The sequence below is a fragment of the Pan paniscus genome, chromosome 10 (genome assembly GCF_029289425.2).
Source record: "Pan paniscus chromosome 10, NHGRI_mPanPan1-v2.0_pri, whole genome shotgun sequence".
Classification (NCBI taxonomy): Eukaryota; Metazoa; Chordata; class Mammalia; order Primates; family Hominidae; genus Pan; species Pan paniscus.
The window spans coordinates 43173473-43193049 of NC_073259.2; the positions used below are offsets into that span (position 1 = coordinate 43173473).

Consider the following 19577-nt stretch of genomic DNA (forward strand, 5'->3'; position numbering starts at 1 on the left):
TGGCCAACATGATGAAACCCTGTCTGTACTGAAAAAAAAAATACAAAAATTAGCCGGGCTCGGTGGTGGGCGCCTGTAATCCTAGCTACTTCGGAGGCTGAGGCAGGAGAATCACTTGAACCTAGGAAGCAGAGGTTGTAGCGAGCTGAGATCATGCCATTGCACTCCAGCCTAGGTGACAAGAGTGAAACTCTGTCTCAAAAAAAAAAAAAAAAGCAATTTAATTCATTCAGCTCATTTTGATCAGGGCCACAATTGGAAACATGAGTTACTATACTTGTAGTAATATTCTCAGAACTGATTGACGCATAAGGAAGGACTGTTTGCCTCATATCAAATAGCCCAAGACTAATTGATGTACTTGAGTTTTTTGATTCCTCAGTGTGCCAAGTTCCTCTTTTCCTGGAAGAGCTATGCATAGTTCCAGATCTGATTTGTGGTTTCCAATTTATTGTGGGTTAAGACAATCTGATAACATTAGTTTGTTAAAATTATATGTAAAACAAAAGTAAAAAGGCTTTGCCGGGAATGACGGGGCTGTGCTGTGATTGGAATCCAAGTGAGTACTGCTATTCTGAGTGGTCAAATATTTAAATCCCATTTAGGTGAGGTGCTATTGTCATTGACTGAAAGAGGGGTTGAATTTAGTCAGTATCATTGGGGCTGTTGGCTGATGTTTAGTCATCTGGTGGCTTAAAACCTGACAGGAGAGACATGGCTAGTTGTCCGTTGTAATATAATACTTGGCATTGGTGACTCTAGAGAGGAAGGATTATGTTTTCCAAATTAGCAGGTGGTGGTATATATGCCCCAGAAGACAGATGAAACCTAAAAAGAAAAGAAAATCTCCTTTCTGGTCTGAATTCTGTAATTCTATAAGTACAGAATATGTTGGTAGATAGAAAGATTACCCAAAACCTGAAACAGCAAGTAGAAGATTGTTCATGTAGGAACAACATATAAGGGACAAGGGTGGAAAAAAGACTAGATTTAAGCAGTAAAAGATCATTAAGTGAGGCTTCATCACTTCTTCAGTAGGACAGTTATTATTGGGATTCAAAGAGGGGCTTATCAATGAATACTATGTTGTCCTTCCCCTTCTAAATTTGAAATCAACTGAGAAGTAGATAAGAAGATTGAAACATTTTTTTTAATAGCCTTATTGGTGAGGCTCAATGGAGAATATGCCATAGATCTGTTCCCAAGTGAGCTTGCTAAAATCCTCCCTCCCAATTAAACTTAACAGGATGATGGACATCTGGAACTTCCACCCCACCCCTGACTCCACCCACCCCACTGCGGGTTGCTTAGTACAGGACCTGTAGACAAAGGCTGGCATCCCACACGCTATGCTTAATCCTGCTGGTGCTTCAGCTCTCTTGGAGAGCTTGGGAGGGGCTGGGCCACGGGTGACTAGTTTCTTCTAGTTGTCAGAGGGTTGAGGAATGAGGTCTAGAACATTATGGCTGTAGACTTTACTTTCTTAGGAAGATTTGAGGCTGCCAAATAGTGGCCCTCCACTACCAGTATGCTTGTATGGTGCTTTTTCCCACCCTTTCTAGAAGATTGAACCATGAGCTTAAATTACATATTTTAGACCAAAGAGAATTACAGATTTCTGTCCTTAAAAACTCATAAAATAGGCTGGGTGTGGTGGCTCATGCCTGTAATACCAGCACTTTGGGAAGTGGGGTGGGCGGATCATGAGGTCAGGACTTTGAGACCAGCGTGGCCAACATGGTGAAACCGTGTCTCTACTAAAAATACAAAAATTAGCCAGGCGTGGTGGCACATGCCTGTAATCTCAGCTATTCTGGAGGCTGAGGCAGGGGAATCGCTTGAACCCGGGAGGCGGAGGTTGCAGCGAGCTGAGATCGTGCCACTGCACTCCAGCCTGGACAACAGAGTGAGACTCCGTCTCAAAAAAAAAAAACAACTCATAAAATAGGGGGAAATGTGTCTGGCTTTAGACACTTGGGATAATTTGGAGGCAAAGGCAGAGAATGGATACTTGCCTAGCAGCCTCTGTGTAGATGCTTATTAAAAAAGTATTTGCCTGGCCAGGTGCGTTGGCTCATGCCTATAATCCCAGCACTATGGGAGGCTGAGGCGGGCGGATCACGAGGTCAGCAGATCGAGACCATCCTGGCTAACACGGCGAAACCCTGTCTCTACTAAAAATACAAAAAATTAGCTGGGCGTGGTGGCGGGCACCTGTAATCCCAGCTACTTGGGAGGCTGAGGCAGGAGAATCACTTGAACCCAGGAGGCAGAGGTTGCAGTGAGCTGAGATTGCACCACTGCACTCCAGCCTGGGCGACAGAGCAAGACTCCGACTCAAAGACTCAAAAAAAAAAAAATGGTATTTGCTGTCTCACTAAAATACCTCCTGTTCAATTTGTCCACCACCCCCTGCCATCTGTGAAGGGTTTCACAGCGAAAACCAGAAAGCCTGCTAGACACATTCTAAAAGAGCTGTAACACTTCAATTTGGTTTTGAAGTCTTGCCAGCAAAATCTTGACTAAGACTTTTCTTTTTTTGTTAAATATCTGTCAGTCATATTCTGAAAACTGTAATTATTTTCAAGGTTACCTAATTCAGTAGAATTACTCTTTTCATAGTAAGGATTCAGTCATACAGAGTAACAAACTGCTGGTTCTGAACTTGTTAGTTTGTTCTTCCTAATTCTTCTCCCTCACTTTTCTCCTTTCCAGAATCATATTCTAAGAACTCAGCCACTCAGGTATCCACCATGGTGCTGGGTCCTGAACAGAAGATGTCAGATGGTAATTTACCGCTTTGCGTTATTGTCTAATTTTATTTGTAATTAGGTTTATGTTGGTAACAGAAATTTATCATATTTTTCCTCTTGTCATCATCTATCATCATCTATTGTAACAACTCCATTCAAAAGTCACCATCTGGTGACTTAGGCTGTAAATGAAAATGGATTTTTTTTTTTTTTTTGAGGTGGAGTCTCACTCTGTCACCCAGGTTGGAGTGCAGTGGCACAATCTCGGCTCACTGCAACCTCCGCCTCATGGGTTCAAGTGATGCTCCTGCTTCAGCCTCCCGAGTAGCTGTGACTAAAGGCACACGCCACAATGCCCGGCTAATTTTTATATTTTTAATAGAGACAGGGTTTCGCCATGTTGGCCAGGCTGTTCGCAAATGCCTGACCTCAAGTGATCCGCCCGTCTCAGCCTCCCAAAATGCTGGGATTACAAGCATGAGCTACCGCGCCCATCCTGAAAACAGAATGTTTTTTTTTTGTTTGTTTGTTTGGTTTTTTTTTTTGAGGCGGAGTTTTGCTCTAGTTGCCCAGGCTAGTTAGTGTTCAGTGGCACTGTCTTGGCTCACTGCAACCTCCGCCTCCCCGGTTCAAGGGATTCTCCTGCCTCAGCATCATGAGCACCTGGGATTACAGGCACCTGCCGCCACGCCCGGCTAATGTTTTTGTATTTTTAGTAGAGATGGGGTTTTGCTATGTTGGTCAGGCTGGTCTTGAACTCCTGACCTCAGGTGGTCCACCCGTCTCAGCCTCCCAAAATGCTGGGATTACAGGCGTGAGCCACTGTGCCTGGCCCTGAAAACAGATTTTTAACCAGAGACCTGCTTCATATCTTTTTTACAATTCTGAGTTGAGCCAAGATTAGCTGAAATTTGGTTTCTGGCAGTAATGCTTGCAAGGGCAATGTTATTCCCAGACCCAGGATAAAAACCTCTGGAGTGTTTTGGCTACTCATGATGCTTCCTGGTGTTTCAGATGTGTGTGGAGCAGTAAAATACAGGGCGAGTACCTTACGCTCTGTATTTGATTGGAGCTTCTTGAGTGCTTTGACTATTCCTTCCTAAATCTGAGCTTCTTTGGAATTTCTGTTCCTTTTCTATAAATTTCTTCATTAATTCAAAGCTGCTTAATTAAGATGATATGAGTCAGCTCCCTATGGAAAGAAAGCTCTTATTTGTTTAAATTAGAGGTTGTAAGTATTTATTGCAAACACAGAGATTAGAGCTTTGTGATTCAAAATAGCCATTTGATGGCTGAAGCAAACTAGGCTCTGTGTATTTCTGGCATGGTATCCCTTTTCTCCCAGACCTTCTGCTTCCCAGTATTTAAGATTGACTGCAAAATGCAGAACTCAGGGAAACGCTGATATCAGTCTGAGATGAGCCCTGCCATCACGAGGGTGCCAGTACCCCGTGACCAGCGGCACTTTACTGCAAGCCTTAGTCAGAGTACAAAGGGTTCCTGCTTGGTGGTTTTGCTGCAGCTTCAGAGTTTAGCCTGAACTGTGGCAGGATTTTGTAACTTGCACATTTTTTGAGAAGTCTGATGGAGGTATAATGTCCACGGTCGATTCTTTGAGTAAGTCCTACCAAATATAGGAGGTGGGGAGGACATTTCGCTAGACAGGCCTAGTTCTTTTCTTTTAAAAGCTAGGATTTTAGGTTACCAGGAGCTGGTCTGGGAATGTGATATTTTGAGCCCATATGTCAGTGTTTTTAGAGGAAAATGAAATGGCTCTAAAAATTCCCAAGTAGGAGTAGAAGTGTGGAAGTAGGAAAACCATTGTGAGTTAAAACTGATCTAGAGAATTGAGTGACTGGGGGAGGGGGAGGGAGATAACTTTTTTAGTGTAGGCTAAATTTTTTACTTCCTGAATTTTTAACCATGTGAATGTATTACTTATTCTAAAATGTACATTAAAAATAAACTATTCAAAATAAATTGAGCTAGAGTCAGGTTGGTCTCTTGTGCATTTAGATATTAAACTATTTAATTTCAGTATACTAAGGATGAATTGTTAGTGTATTTTGTTCATTTTTTACTAATTTATTTTCAAATCTGTTAATTCAGACAGTGTTTCTGGAGATCATGGGGAGTCTGCCAGTCTTGGTAACATCAACCCTGCCTATAGTAATCCCTCTCTTCCACAGTCCCCTGGGGACTCAGAGGAGTACTTCGCCACTTACTTTAATGAGAAGATCTCCATTCCTGAGGAGGAGGTTAGTATCAGGTCCTTGGAGGAGAACACTATTGTCTGGGGAAAACCTGTGAGTGAAAGATCTGCTGGATGGCTCAAGTTCAGCAGCCTCAGGTTTAATTTTGGCTGGCAATCTCTGAAGACTATATCTATATATCTATATATCTATATATACACACACACACACACACCCCTATCTATATCTATCTATCTCTGTCTGTCTGTCTGTCTATCTGTCTGTCTATCTATCTATCTATCTAATCTTTTTTACAGACAGGGTCTTGCTCTGTCATCTAGGCTTCAGTGCAGTGGCACAACCATAGCCCACTGTAGCCTTGATTCCTGGGGTCAAGTGATTCTCCCACTTCAGCCTCCCCAGTAGCTGGGACTATAGATGGCATGCCACCATGCCAGGCTCATTATTTTTATTTTTATTTTTAGAGACAGGGTCTCACTATGTTGCCCAGGCTGGTCTTGAACTCCTGGCCTCAAGCTATCCTTCCTCTTGTTTGTTGATGAAAAAGAGTCAAACTCTGGCTGGGCCCAGGCTCACACCTGTAATCCCAGCACTTTGGGAGGCTAAGGCAGATCACTTGAGCCCAGGAGTTCAAGACCCGCCTGGCCAATATGGCGAAACCCTGTCTCTACAAAAAATACAAAAATTAGCTGGGCATGGTGGTATGCACCTGTAGTCCCAGCTACTCGGGAGGCTGAGGTGGAAGGATCACTTGAGCCTAGGAGGCAGAAGTTGCAGTGAGCCAAGATCATGCTATGGTACTCCACTCTGGGTAACAGAATGAGACCTCCTCTCAAAAATGAAAACCAAAACAAAACAGGCCGGGCGCGGTGGCTCACACCTGTAATCCCAGCACTTTGGGAGGCCGAGATGGGCAGATCACCTGAGGTTAGGAGTTCAAGACCAGCTTGGTTAACATGGTGAAACCCTGTCTTTACTAAAGATACAAAAGTTAGCTGGGCGTAGTGGTGGGTGCCTGTAATCCCAGCTACTTGGGAGACTGAGGCAGGAGAATCACTTGAACCTAGGAGGCAGAGGCTGCAGTGAGCCAAGATCGCGCCACTGCACTCCGGCCTGAGTGGCAGAGTGAGACTGTCTGAAAACCAAACAAACAAACAAGAGTCAAACTCTGTAAAATGTTTAAAGAGGTTTATTCTGAGCCAAATATGAGTGACCAAGGCCCGTGACACAGCCCCAGGAAGTCCCGAGAACATGTGCCCAAGGTGTTTGGGTTACAGCTTGATTTTATACGTTTTAGGGTCAGAAGTTACAGGCAGACATCAGCCAATATATTTAAGACGTCGTACATTGGTTCCATCAGGAAAGGTGGGACAACTTGAAGTGGGGAGGGGGCACCTTTCAGGTCAAAGGTGGATTTAAAGATTTTCTGATTGGAAATTGATTGACACTGGGTGCAGTGGCTCATGCATATAATCCCAGCACTTTGGGAGGCTGAGGCGGGTGGATCGCTTGAGCCCAGGAGTTCGAGACCAACCAGCTTGGGCAATGTGACAAGACCTTGTCTCCAAGTAAAAAAAATAAAATAAAATTAGTTGGGTGTGGTGGTGCACACCTGTGGTCCCAGCTACTTTGGAGGCTGAAGTGGGAGGATTGCTTAAGCCCAGGAGTTCAAGACCAGCCTGGGCAACATGGCAAAACCCCGTCTCTACAAAAATAAAAATAAATAAAAAAAGAAATTGGTTGAAAGAGTTATTTTCTAAAGACCTGGTCTAAAATGAGGGGCTATGGAGTGTCTAAAATGAGGGGTTGTGAAGACCAAGGTTTTTATTATGTAGGTGAAGCCTCTAGGTAACAAGCTTCAGAGAAAATAGATGTAAATGTCTTTTATCAGACTTAAAAAGGTACCGGACTCCTAGTTAATTCTCTCCTGGATCAGGAAAAGACCTGAAAAGGGAAGGAGATTCTACATATTCTAGGTTTTGCTCATAAGAGACAGCTTTGCAGGGTTATTTCAAAATATACAAAGAAATATATCTTGGAGTAAAATACTTTGATTTCTTTCAGGGCCTGTTATCTGTCATGTGCTGCTATGCTAGAGTCAGGTTGGAATTTAGCATGTTATTGCTACAAGGAATCTGTTTTGTCAGTTTTAAGATCTCTGGTTTTTGTTTGTTTGTTTGTTTTTGAGACGGAGTTTCACTCTTGTCGCCCAGGCTAGAGTGCAATGGTGCAATCCTGGCTCACCGCAACCTCCTCCTCCCGCGTTCAGGCGATTCTCCTGCCTCAGCCTCCCGAGTAGCTGGGATTACAGGCATGTGCCGTTACGCCCACCTGTTTTTGTATTTTTAGTAGAGACAGGGTTTCTCCATGTTGGTCAGACTGGTCTCGAACTCCCAACCTCAGGTGATCCGCCCGCCTTGGCCTCCCAAAGTGCTGGGATTACATGCATGAACCACTGTGCCTGGCCAAGATCTCTGTTTTAATGCTGGTCATTTGTGTCTGAATTCCAAAGGGAAGGGAGTATAATGAGGTTTGTCTGACCCCTCCCTCCCATCATGGCCTGAACTAGTTTTTCAGGTTTTCTTTGGAATGCCCCTGGTCAAGAAGAGGATCCGTTCAGTTGGTTGGGGGAGCTTAGAATTTTATTTTTGTTTGCTCTCCTCAGTGTCCCAAGTAGTTGGACTATAGGCACACACCACACAGCACCACACCTGGCTTGTTTCCTTTTTAAAATGGTGGCTCTTGTCCTTTTTGGGAAGTGTTTGGGCACAGAGGTACTGATACTGTTATTCTGGTTTTAGAATAAGAGGCTGATGGAACCTGCAGGTAAGGGAAGAGCTTTGACTTGGACAGAGAAGTGGCCAGCTTCTTAATAAAAAGTGGGTAAGATGGAGGTGAAACTTGGACACATGCAATATCTGACATTGTAAATCCTTTTTTCTTGTGAGGCTGGATTTTGTTGCTTCATATGTGATAACAGATCAATTATATCAGTAGTTCAATGGTGATGTTCAGTTTAATCTCTTTTCCTCTCTTGTACAGTACTCTTGTTTTAGCTTTCGTAAACTCTGGGCTTTCACCGGACCAGGTTTTCTTATGAGCATTGCCTACCTGGATCCAGGAAATATTGAATCCGATTTGCAGTCTGGAGCAGTGGCTGGATTTAAGGTGAACATCTAGTCCTACCCCTGTCCTTTTAAGCACATAATACACTCTCACATCCTTTTCTCCACCGTGCATGTTGGATAGTAGCCTCAGGGGCTACATGCAGATACTTCATTGGCAGTGGCTCTTATGTGTAAAGTACTTTCCATTTGGTCTTATTTTTATCCACATAGTTTCCTTGAACAAAGGAGAAACTACATATAGGAGAAACTGAGGCTCAGAAAGGTACAAGGTGACTTAGCAGGTCATGTGCAAAATCTGTTATAGAACTCAAGTCATTTGATTCTTGACCTGGGCTCTTTTCTGAATGCAGTATTTACCACTCATGTTGCCAAACAACTAAACAAACAAACAGACAAAAACTCAGTTGTTCAATGAGTGTTACAGGAGATTTTGTTCTTCTTAGTTGCTCTGGATCCTTCTGTTGGCCACCCTTGTGGGGCTGCTGCTCCAGCGGCTTGCAGCTAGACTGGGAGTGGTTACTGGGCTGCATCTTGCTGAAGTATGTCACCGTCAGTATCCCAAGGTGAGCAATGTATGTCCTGTTTGTCTCTCACCCATGCCATAGGAATCTGTGTGTCTGGCAGTATGTGCTGGCCTCATTCTGTAGTGAGACAGTCAAGGACTTGGGGGTCAGTGGCCCTGAAGACAGACGGTACCAACGGAAATACTGTAGCTCCTCCTGCTGCCAGGCCATGTTTTCCCACTCTTTCAAAATCTAACTTGAGACTCGCATTTCCTAGAAGGTTTTCTTAGAAAAACTGTGTTACCATTCACTCTGGCTTCCAGTATCTAGCAATGCCCAGCCCAAGGGGAGGAGGATACTCCCTCTAAGCACTTTTATTCATACCTCCATGTTACTCCATCAGTTTGCATTTTATATATGTTCTTTTTTTGTTTGACTTTGCCATCACTTTGAAAAAGTAATTTTTTTTCTTTTTACTACAAACTATATGTGGCAAGATCTTTGGATTTGCTAATAATTATTTTTCAGTTTCCCCTCCCGCCGGGGGCTACACTGTCCTCTGCAGCTTCTTCTGGACATTTTGGGCCTTTCTTACTGTTGCCTAAGGCAAGAATGAACACTATGTCTGGAAGATATTTTTAACTTAGTTTTGTCTCTTGTTTTGTTTCTTTTCCTGGGTGTGAGCAAAAAGTATCCTTATCTGCTTTTCAAAAAAATAAAAAAATCTTGATAATATCCCCATTTACTCTGATGTGATTATTACACATTTTATGCCTATATCAAAATATCCCATATGCCCCATAATATATACACCTACTATGTACCCATAAAATTTTTAAAAAACAAACAAAACCTTGGTAATTTATAATCCTTCTAGCTTCTTTTTCTTTCTTTCTTTTTATTTTTTGAGACGGAGTCTCACTCTGTCACCCATGGTGGAGTGCAGTGATGTGATCATGGCTCACTGCAGCCTTGACCTCCCAGGCTCAAGCGATTCTCCCACCTCAGCCTCCCAAGTAGCTGGGACCACAGGCGAGCACGACCACACCCAGCTAATTAAAATTTTTTTTTTTTTTTTTTTTTTTTGTGGAGATGAGGTATTGCTGTGTTGTCTAGGCTGGTCTCAAACTCCTGGGCTCAGGCAGTCCTCCCACCACAGCTTCTCAAAGTGCTGGGACGACAGGCATGAGCCACTGCACCAAGCCTAGCTTCTCTTTCTTCATACACGTTAATAGTTATTTTGTAATAATAATTATATATGTATATTTTTGTTTGTTTGTTTTGTTTTTTTTTTTTTGAGACAGAATCTCACTCTGTTGCCCAGGCTGGAGTTCAGAGTTCAGTGGTGTGATCTCAGCTCACTACAGCCTCTGCTTCTTGCAGTGAGGCGATTCCAGGGATTCTCCTGCCTCAGCCTCCTGACTAGCTTGGATTACAGGCACGTGCCACCATCTGGCTAATTTTTGTATTTTTAGTAGAGATGAGGTTTTACCATGTTGGTCAGGCTGGTCTTGAACTCCTGGCCTTAGGTGATCTGCCAGCCTTCGCCTCCCAAAGTGCTGGGATTACAGGCATGAGCCACTGTGCCCAGCCTGCTTTTTTGTTTGTTTGTTTGTTTGAGACGGAGTTTCACTCTTTCACCCAGGCTGGAGTGCAGTGGCATGATCTCAGCTCACTGCAACCTCCGCCTTCAGTTTCAAGTGATTCTCCTGCCTCAGCCTCCCGAGTAGCTGGGATTACAGGTGCCTGCCACCATGCCTGGCTAATTTTTGTATTTTTAGTAGAGACGAGGTTTCACCATGTTGGCCAGGCTGGTCTCGAACTCCTGACCTTGTGATCTGCCCACCTCGGCCTTCCAAAGTGCTGGGATTACAGACGTGAGCCACTGCGCCTGGCCTTGTTTTGGTATTTTTGAGATGGAGTCCCACTCTGTTGCCCAGCCTGGAGTGCAGTGGCGTGATCTCAGCTCACCACAACCTCTGCCTCTTGGGTTCAAGCTACTCTCCTGCCTCAGCCTCCTGAGTAGCTGGGACTACAGGCGTGCATCACCACGCCTGGCCAATTTTTGTATTTTTAGTAGAGATGAGGTTTCACTATGTTGGCCAGACTGGTCTCAAACTCCTGACCTCGTGATCTGCCCGCCTTGGCCTCCCAAAGTGCTGGGATTACAGGCGTGAGCTACTGCGCCTGGCTCTGCCCTTTTTTTTTTTTTTTTTTTGAGACCAAGTCTCGCTTTGTCACCCAGGCTCGGGTACAGTGGTGTGATCTTGGCTTACTATAACCTCAACCTCCCAGGTTCAAGCGATTCTCCTGTCTCAGCTTCCCGAGTAGCTGGGATTACAGGTGCGCACCACCACACCCAGCTAATTTTTGTATTTTTAGTAGAGACAGGGTTTCACCATGTTGGCCAGGCTGATCTCAAACTCCAGACCTCAAGTGATCCACTTGCCTTAGCCTCTCAAAGTGCTGGGATTACAGATGTGAGATACTGTGCCTGGCCTGTTTTTTTGAGATAGGATCTTGCTCTATTACCCAGACTAGAGTTCAGTGGCACAATCATGGCTCACTATACCCTTGACCTCCCAGGCGCAAGCAGCCTTCCTACCTCTGTCTCTTGAATAGTTGGGACCACAGGTGTGCACCATGATACCCAGCTATTTTTAAAATTTTTTGTAGAGACAGGGTTTTGCCATGTTGCCCAGGCTGGGCTTGAACTCCTGGGCTCAAGTAATCCTCCCATCTCTGCCTCCCAAAGTTCAGGGATTATAGGTGTGAACTACCATGGGTGACCTGACAAATTTTTTGGATGCTACCTATCTGGAGGTGTTTTTTTCTGGCTTCAGTGAGTCAGCATAACTAAATCTGATTTTCAGCTGTATTGTTTGGCCAGATAAGTTTCTGACTTTGTTATATGCCACCCAGTTCCAACCATCTTCCCTTGAGTCCTTTTGCATACCTGGGCATTATTATTACATTAAAGGTGACTCCAACCTTTTCTGTTGTTGTGGTGGTGGTTTGTTGAGACAGTCTTGCTCTTGTCTGTTGCCCACTCTGGAGTGCAGTGGCATGATCATAGCTCACTGCAGCCTTGACCACTGGGGCTCAGGCTGTCCTCCTGCCTCAGCCTCCCAAGTAGTTGGGACTGCAGGTGTATGCCATCACGCCTGGATACTTTTGTACTTTTTTTTTTTCCTATAATTTTTATTTTAGGTTTGGAGATGGATACATGTGAAGGTTTTTTTTTTTTTTCTTTCTTTCTTTTTTTTTTTTTTTTTGTGAAAGCAAGTTTATTAAGAACGTAAAGGAATAAAGAAAGGCTATTCCGTAGGCAGAGCAGTCACGTGAAGGTTTGTTACATAGATAAACACGTGTCATGGGGGTTTGTTGTACATATTATTACATCACCCCGATATTAAGCCCAATACACAATAGTTACCTTTTCTGCTTCTCTCTCTCCTTCCACCCTCCCCCATCAAGTAGACCCCAGTGTCTGTTGTTTCTGTCTGTGTGTTCATAAGTTCTTATCATTTTGCTCCCAATTTGTATACTTTTTGTAGAGATGGGGTTTTGCCATGTTGCCCAGGCTGGTCTCAAACTCCTGGGCTTAAGGGATCTACCTTGGCATCCCAAAGTGCTGAGATTACAGGCATGAGCCACTGTGCCTGGTCCACCCCAACCTTTTTTTTTTTTTTTTTGAGATGGAGTCTCGCTTTGTTGTCCAGGCTGGAGTGCAGTGGCGCAATCTCGGCTCACTGCAACCTTCGCCTCCCAGGTTCAAGCAATTCTCCTGCCTCAGCCCCCTGAGTAGCTGGGATTAACAGGCATGTGCCACCATGCCCAGCTAATTTTTGTATTTTTAGTAGAGACGGGGTTTCGCCATGTTGGCCAGGCTGATCTTGAACCCTGACCTCAGGTGATCCACCTGCCTCAGCCTCCCAAAGTGCTGGGATTACAGGTGTGAGCCACCGCGCCCGGCCTGACCCCAACCTTTTCATGTTTGTTTTGTCTTCCCAGCTATGGTCAGGATAGATATGTTCTTCTGCAATCATTTAATATTCTTTCTTGACCCATATTTGGACCGTATTAGCATCCTTATTCTCCTCTAAACTTTTTAGGATTGTTTTTAGGAAATTAAGTGGAAGTTAGTAAATGGCAATTATATTCTTCTCAAGTAGAAAGGAAAAAGAAAAAAGATCAATTACTGCCTTGACCTTCGTTCACAGGTTCTGCCACGTGGTAGCACACTTTTCCTTCTCCAGGTGAGAGCCACAGTGCAGTGATCGGCCAAGTGGAGGCACGTTCTGGTATTTCTTCTCTAGTCTGGAGGCTTATAAAGGACTGTTTATGGTTTAGTGCCAAAATGTGAATTCCAAATTGTGGAGGAATTTTTTAGAAATGATTAATCAGAACCATGTCTTTCTACTGTTTGGTGTTTAGGTCCCACGAGTCATCCTGTGGCTGATGGTGGAGTTGGCTATCATCGGCTCAGACATGCAAGAAGTCATTGGCTCAGCCATTGCTATCAATCTTCTGTCTGTAGGAAGGTGAGGGGTTTTCCTCTAGAAAGTCATCAGTGTTTTGCTGGATTTCCAAGCAGAGATAAAAACAAAAACCCAATTCATTTTTAATTTTGAAGACTCAACTCAATTGTTATTTCTTCTGTGGAACCTTTCTGGAAACAATTTCTTCTCCCCTGGTAGATGTAGACTCTACATCTTCCATTTCCCATGGTGGGTTATGCTTACCTTTATTAGAATGTGTGGCGTTTTGTATCGCAATTATTGATTTGTATGTCATTTTATCCCGCTAGATACTATCTTTTTATTTTATTTTATTTATTTATTTTTTTGAGACAGAGTCTTTCTCCGTCACCCAGGCTGGAGTGCAGTGGTATGATCTTGGCTCACTGCAACCTCTGCCTCCCAGGTTCAAGCAATTCTTGTGCCTCAGTCTCCTGAGTAGCTGGGATTACAGGCACCTGCCACCATGTCCAGCTAATTTTTGTATTTTTAGTAGAGACGGGGTTTCACCATGTTGGCCAGGCTGGTCTCTAACTCCTGACCTCAGGTCTAGGAATGCCCGCCTCAGCCTCCCAAAGTGCTGATATTACAGGCATGAGCCACTACACCCAGCCCCCACTAGATACTATCTATCTAATCCTATAAAATTCTATCTGTCTAACTCCATGAGGGTAAGACCCAAACTTTTCAGCTTTGTATCCTAAGAGTGACATAGTAGACTCTCAATCAAAGTTTAAATGAATGTAATTAAGTTGATGCTGTTACCCTACTTTACCCAAGGCCTAGTTTTCTGCCATTGTCCCTCGTCCCTCAAGTCCTAGCTTCTCCAAGTGTTCTTTATCTGGAGAGCTGTTGGGAAGAGAGTGTTTTTCAATGTTTCCTTTCTTTCCGTCTCTCTGACTTCCATATCTCATCTCTGACCTAGAATTCCTCTGTGGGGTGGCGTTCTCATCACCATTGCAGATACTTTTGTATTTCTCTTCTTGGACAAATATGGTAAGGAGAGCGGGAATGGGAGGGTCAAAGGAGCTGCTCTCTGTCATGTGGCAGATGGGGAAGTCTAGCTTCTCTGAGCTCACTGCTGCCTTTTTTCCTTTAGGCTTGCGGAAGCTAGAAGCATTTTTTGGCTTTCTCATCACTATTATGGCCCTCACATTTGGATATGAGGCAAGTGGTACAGGATATTCATTAGCTTCTTAAAATAAGTTTTTGTGGTTTTTTTTTTTTTAGCCTTTTATTATAAAAAACAGTAATAATGCTAGTATGGTTCACTTATAGTGGGTGTATCAACAAAAAGCCAATTTTTCCCTGGGCCAATTTTAAAGGAATATGATCCATAGCAAAGATTAGCGTGCAGAAAGGCCTGCAGGGGCTCCCAGGTTTAAAATGACTAGATATTTTAGGGCTTTCCAGACTAGATTCTTTGGTCCCAAGTTGACCATCTGACAACAGAACAGCCATGGATAGTGTTAATTAAGGAGGGGGTTGCAGGGTTATTCTTGGGTGTTAACTTAGAGGAGTTCTGCTTTTGCTCATCCTGGTTTATATTAATTGCAGCTTGAACTTTCCCAATATTAAAACAGTTAATGAATTATATGAAATATACTGGATATTTCCTGGTTTGTGCCCCAACCCAGAAACTCCTTAGAGTCACTAACATTATTTGCAGTACTAGCACCTTTCTTTGTACAATTCTTATAAACTGATTTCTGCTTACTGGTCTGGCTGAACTTTAAAAAATATATGTAATCTATGGGTTGATTATGCCTCTTGGCCTAAGGCTTCCAAGAGAAATACTGAACCGGGGAAGAGTATATATGAGAGTGTTTAAGGATGAGTCTCTCATTACACACGTACTAGTGGCAAACAGCAAGTGATTTTTAAATGAACATGGGTGAACAGAAGTATGCTCAGTATGGATAATAAAAATTGATTCTATATTCTTTTTTAATTTTTAGATTTTTATTTATTTATTTATTTTTGAGCCAGAGCGTTGCTCTGTCATGTAGGCTAGAGTGCAGTGGGTGTGATCTTGGCTCACTGCAGCCTCTGCCTCCCAGGTTCAAGTGGTTCTTGTGCCTCAGCCTCCCAAGTAGCTGGGATTATTGGCGTGTACCACCATGCCTGGCTAACTTATTGTATTTTTAGTAGAGATGGGGTTTCTCTATGTTGGCCAGGCTGGTCTTGAACTGCTGACCTCAAGTAATCTGCCCATCTTGGCCTCCCAAAGTGCTAGGATTTCAGCTGTGAGCCACTGTGCCTGGCCCTGGTTGTATATTTTTGAGCCTTGTGGAATTACTAATAACCACAAGTCCCTTAGCAGCTTTTTCTTTTTTCTTTTCTTTTTTTTTTTTGAGATGGAGTCTCCCTCTTTCGCCCAGGCTGGAGTGCAGTGGTGCGATCTCTGCTCACTGCAACTTCCACCCCCAGGTTCAAGGGATTCTCCTGCCTCAGCCTCCCACGTAGCTGGGATTATGGGTGCCCGCCACCGTGCCTGGTTAATTTTTGTATTTTTCGTAGAGACGGGGTTTCACTATGTTTGCCAGGCTGGTCTTGAACTCCTGACCTCAGGTGATCCACCCGCCTTGGCCTGCTAAAGTGCTAGGATTACAGGTATGAGCCACCATGCCTGGCTTTTTTTTTTTTTTTTTTTTTTTTTTTTTGAGACAGAGTCTCACACTATTGCCTATGCTGGAGTTCAGTGGCACGATCTCAGCTCACCTCCTGGACTCAAGTGATCCTTCTACCTCAGCCTCCCTAGTAGCTAGTACTATAGGTATGCACCACCACACCGAGGTAATTTTTGTAGAGATAAGGTTTTGTTGTGTTGTCAGGCTGCTCTTGAACTCCTGGGCTCAAGCAATGCGCCTGCCTTGGTCTCCTAAAGTGCTGGGATTATAGGCGTGAGCCACCGCACCCAGCCCTTTCTTTAGAAATTAATTATGTATCATACACATCTGTTTCATATATCTAAGATGTGTTGTAAACTATCCGGATACTCAGTCTTGAATTCTCTGGCCCCTGATAGTAAGCCCCTTATGTTGCTTGGTCCTATGATGATTCTGTATTCCTCATTATCTTAGGTAGTTGCAGAAGAAAAGATTTTGGCCAGGTGTGGTGGCCTGTAATCCCAGCACTTTGGGTGGCTGAGGTGGGAAGATTGCTTGTACTTGGGAGATTGAGGTTTCAGTGAGCTGTGATCATGCCACTGCATTCCAGCCTGGGTGACAGAGCAAGATCCTATCTCAAAAAATATAAAAATAAGGAAGAAGGCATTGTAAGGGATAAAGGATGCTAACTGTTCCCTGGTACTATGTTACTCCCGTTTCACGTTCCTGTAAAGGCTAATCATTGTTATGTTGGTATGTAGTATGTTACAGTGAAACCCAGCCAGAGCCAGGTACTCAAGGGCATGTTCGTACCATCCTGTTCAGGCTGTCGCACTCCACAGATTGAACAGGCTGTGGGTATCGTGGGAGCTGTCATCATGCCACACAACATGTACCTGCATTCTGCCTTAGTCAAGGTGAGCAAGGCCCTTATCTCCTTCACCTCCTAGACAGTTCATGGGATCTTTTCCTTCAATTGCAAGGGACACAAAGTTAGTTTACAATTATTAGGACCATGAAGGAGCAAGGTATTTTCCAAGCCTGGACATTTATAAACTCCATATACTTAGATGCTGTTTTTATCACCAAATTGACCAGAGATTACTAACTGCATAAAGCAGGTGGGGCTAAAGTTCTTTTTTTTTTTTTTTTTTTTAATTGAGATGGAGTCTCACTCTGTTGCCCAGGCTGGAGTGCAGTGGCGTGATCTCTACTCACTGCAAACCTCTCCCTCCCGGGTTCAAGCGATTCTCATGCCTCAGCCTCCTGAGTACCTGGGATTATAGGCGTGCACCACCACGCCTGGCTAATTTTTCTATTTTTAGTAGAGATGTGGTTTCACCATGTTGGCCAGGCTGGTCTCGAACTCCTGAGCTCAAGCAATCCACCCGCCTTGGCCTCCCAAAGTGCTGGGATTACAGGCGTGAGCTACTGTACCCAGCTGGGACTAAAGTTCTTCATAAAAGGTTGGAAGTGCATCAAGTCTCTTGTGTTTAAATTTCAAAAGCTCGAGTGGCCTTATGGAGGTCAGGAGTAAAGGAGCCCAAACAGGCTTTTACTGTCAGTATTATGTAATAGTTTGCTGGGAGATTTTAGAAACCTTTATAAATAGGTATATGCACACCTTAGGACTGAAATCAGGTCGTTTTTATAGGTCAGTGGTCCTTCCAGCCACTGAGAGTAACTGAGAGCTCAGTAGTCATTTAGTCTCTGTTCCCTATTTGGGGAATGTACAGTTCAACGAAAGGGCATGAAGTTCTTTTTTCTCCCCCCATATGAAGTTCTTAATTGCTCAGTGAACTAGGATGTAGGTGAGTGTTGGATCTCTCACTTTTCGTCTGGTCAACTTTTGTCCCCTAAATCTCTCAGCTGACTCCAAACTCCTGAAATGTCACAAGGAAACTTGTTCTAACTGGTCAAAAAGTGACTGCTGTTGTTATCTTTCTAGTCTAGACAGGTAAACCGGAACAATAAGCAGGAAGTTCGAGAAGCCAATAAGTACTTTTTCATTGAATCCTGCATTGCACTCTTTGTTTCCTTCATCATCAATGTCTTTGTTGTCTCAGTCTTTGCTGAAGCATTTTTTGGGAAAACCAACGAGCAGGTGGTGAGTAAGCCAGGGTTATGGGTGGTAGTGAATGTGAGGGTAAAGTGAAGACTGCAATGGGATGGGGAAGGAAAATACCTCATTCTAGTGTTAATGTTCAGGAGGAATAATCTCTAGCTTCTCCTCTGCCCCCCAAAATCACCATGCACCAGTCAGAGTCTACAGTATGGGGCTGACCAAGCCTGGACCCTCTTTCTCAGCTTTTGTTTGGGAGTAGTCAACAAACAGAAAACAGAAACTGTGATGATGACAGACTTTGTCTTGTCATTTTGAATTCTGTATCAATCTTGATTTCCGATTACCTATGTAGTGTTTTTTTTGAGACGGAGTCTTGCACTGTCATCCAAGCTGGAGTGCAGTGGCACAGTCTGGGCTCACTGCCTCCACCTCCTGGGTTCAAGCGATTCTCCTGCCTCAGCCTCCTGAGTAGCTGGGATTACAGGTGCCTGCCACCACACCCAGCTAATTTTTTGTAATTTTAGTAGAGATGGGGTTTCACCATGTTGGCCAGGCTGGTCTCAAACTCCTGACCTCAAGTGATCCGCCTGCCTCGGCCTCTCAAAGTACAGGGATTACAGGCGTGAGCTCCTGTGCCTGGCCTGCCTGTGTAGTTTTGATCACCATTTGTTTCCCGTCTATGGAACCTCTGACTCCTCTGTCTGCTTTGACTGAGGATTCTATTCTGGGTGTTCTCTCATGTCTGAAGCCTTCTTCAGAGCCTCTCCTCCTGTCATCATTTAAAGTACCCCAGCGTTTGTACATTATTACCATGCACACTGTAACTCAGTAAAGATTTTTGATGACCTGTGGGTGTAGAAGGATTATAGAGGAAGATCCTAGATAACATTGCTGCTAGTCTCTGCCCACATCACAGCATATGTCCAGTGTTTTCCCTCCAGCCTACCTCTTATAGATGATTGTGTATGATATGTAGGAGAGCTCTTATTTGGTCCTTGCTTCTGAAACAAAAGTTGCTGTTGAATTGCTTTGGGTTCTAGGTTGAAGTCTGTACAAATACCAGCAGTCCTCATGCTGGCCTCTTTCCTAAAGATAACTCGACACTGGCTGTGGACATCTACAAAGGGGTAAGCATGTTTGGATTTGTGATCTTTGTTCCTGAATCAGTATTTTTAGCATAGTATGTGGTCTTTTTTGTGACTTCACTTCAGATATGAGCATATCTCCTCTGGAGTGTCATTTATTTCAGAGTTCCAGACATCAGACAAGCATTTTGGATTAAATGGGAAGGAATAGAGGATCAGTTGAAAAGATATATAATACAGGCCGGGTGCGGTGGTTCACGCCTGTAATCCCAGCACTTTGGGAGGCTGAGGCGGGTGGATCACTTGAGCTCAGGAGTTCAAGACCAGCCTGACCAACATGGTGAAACCCTGTCTCTACTAAAAACAAAAATACAAAAATTAGCTGGATGTGGTGGTGGGCACCTGTAATCTTAGCTACTCAGGAGGCTGAGACACGAGAATTGCTTGAACCTGGAAGGCAGAGGTTGCAGTGAGCCGAGATTGGGCCACTGCACTCCAGCCTGGGCGACAGAGTAAGACTCTGTCTTTAAAAAAAAAAAAAGAAAAGAAAAAAAAGATGCAGTATACACCCCAGCTTTTTTTTTTTTTTTTTTTTTTTTTTGAGACAAGGTCTTGCTCTGTTGCCCAGGCTGGGGTACAGTGGCTCGATCATGGCTCACTGCAGCCTCCACCTACCTGGTCCAAGTGATTTTCCCATCTCA

General features: G+C 43.9%; 1 protein-coding gene and 1 non-coding gene across 10 annotated transcripts in view; one reads left to right on the plus strand and one right to left on the minus strand.

Moving 5' to 3' along the window:
• SLC11A2 (solute carrier family 11 member 2) overlaps positions 1 to 19577 on the plus strand; it is a 46587-nt gene that overhangs the window by 12923 nt on the left and 14087 nt on the right. For 7 of the 9 annotated variants that reach the window (XM_003825872.5, XM_055095647.2, XM_055095653.2 and 4 more), the window contains exons 2-11: positions 2716 to 2787; positions 4863 to 5011; positions 8009 to 8134; positions 8538 to 8657; positions 13035 to 13141; positions 14043 to 14113; positions 14217 to 14284; positions 16488 to 16643; positions 17675 to 17833; positions 18832 to 18918. In XM_003825872.5, the coding sequence (XP_003825920.2) occupies positions 2754 to 2787; positions 4863 to 5011; positions 8009 to 8134; positions 8538 to 8657; positions 13035 to 13141; positions 14043 to 14113; positions 14217 to 14284; positions 16488 to 16643; positions 17675 to 17833; positions 18832 to 18918 (1077 nt within the window). In that variant the 5' untranslated portion in view covers positions 2716 to 2753. Of the gene's footprint in view, positions 1 to 2715; positions 2788 to 3038; positions 4371 to 4862; positions 5012 to 8008; positions 8135 to 8537; positions 8658 to 13034; positions 13142 to 14042; positions 14114 to 14216; positions 14285 to 16487; positions 16644 to 17674; positions 17834 to 18831; positions 18919 to 19577 lie in introns of those variants that run through there. The other 2 variants (XM_055095650.2, XM_008951247.4) reach the window with 2 other exon arrangements.
• On the minus strand, positions 2425 to 2486 carry LOC112436776 (U7 small nuclear RNA). Its single transcript, XR_003025470.1, has one exon. It is a non-coding gene; the product is annotated as a U7 small nuclear RNA (small nuclear RNA).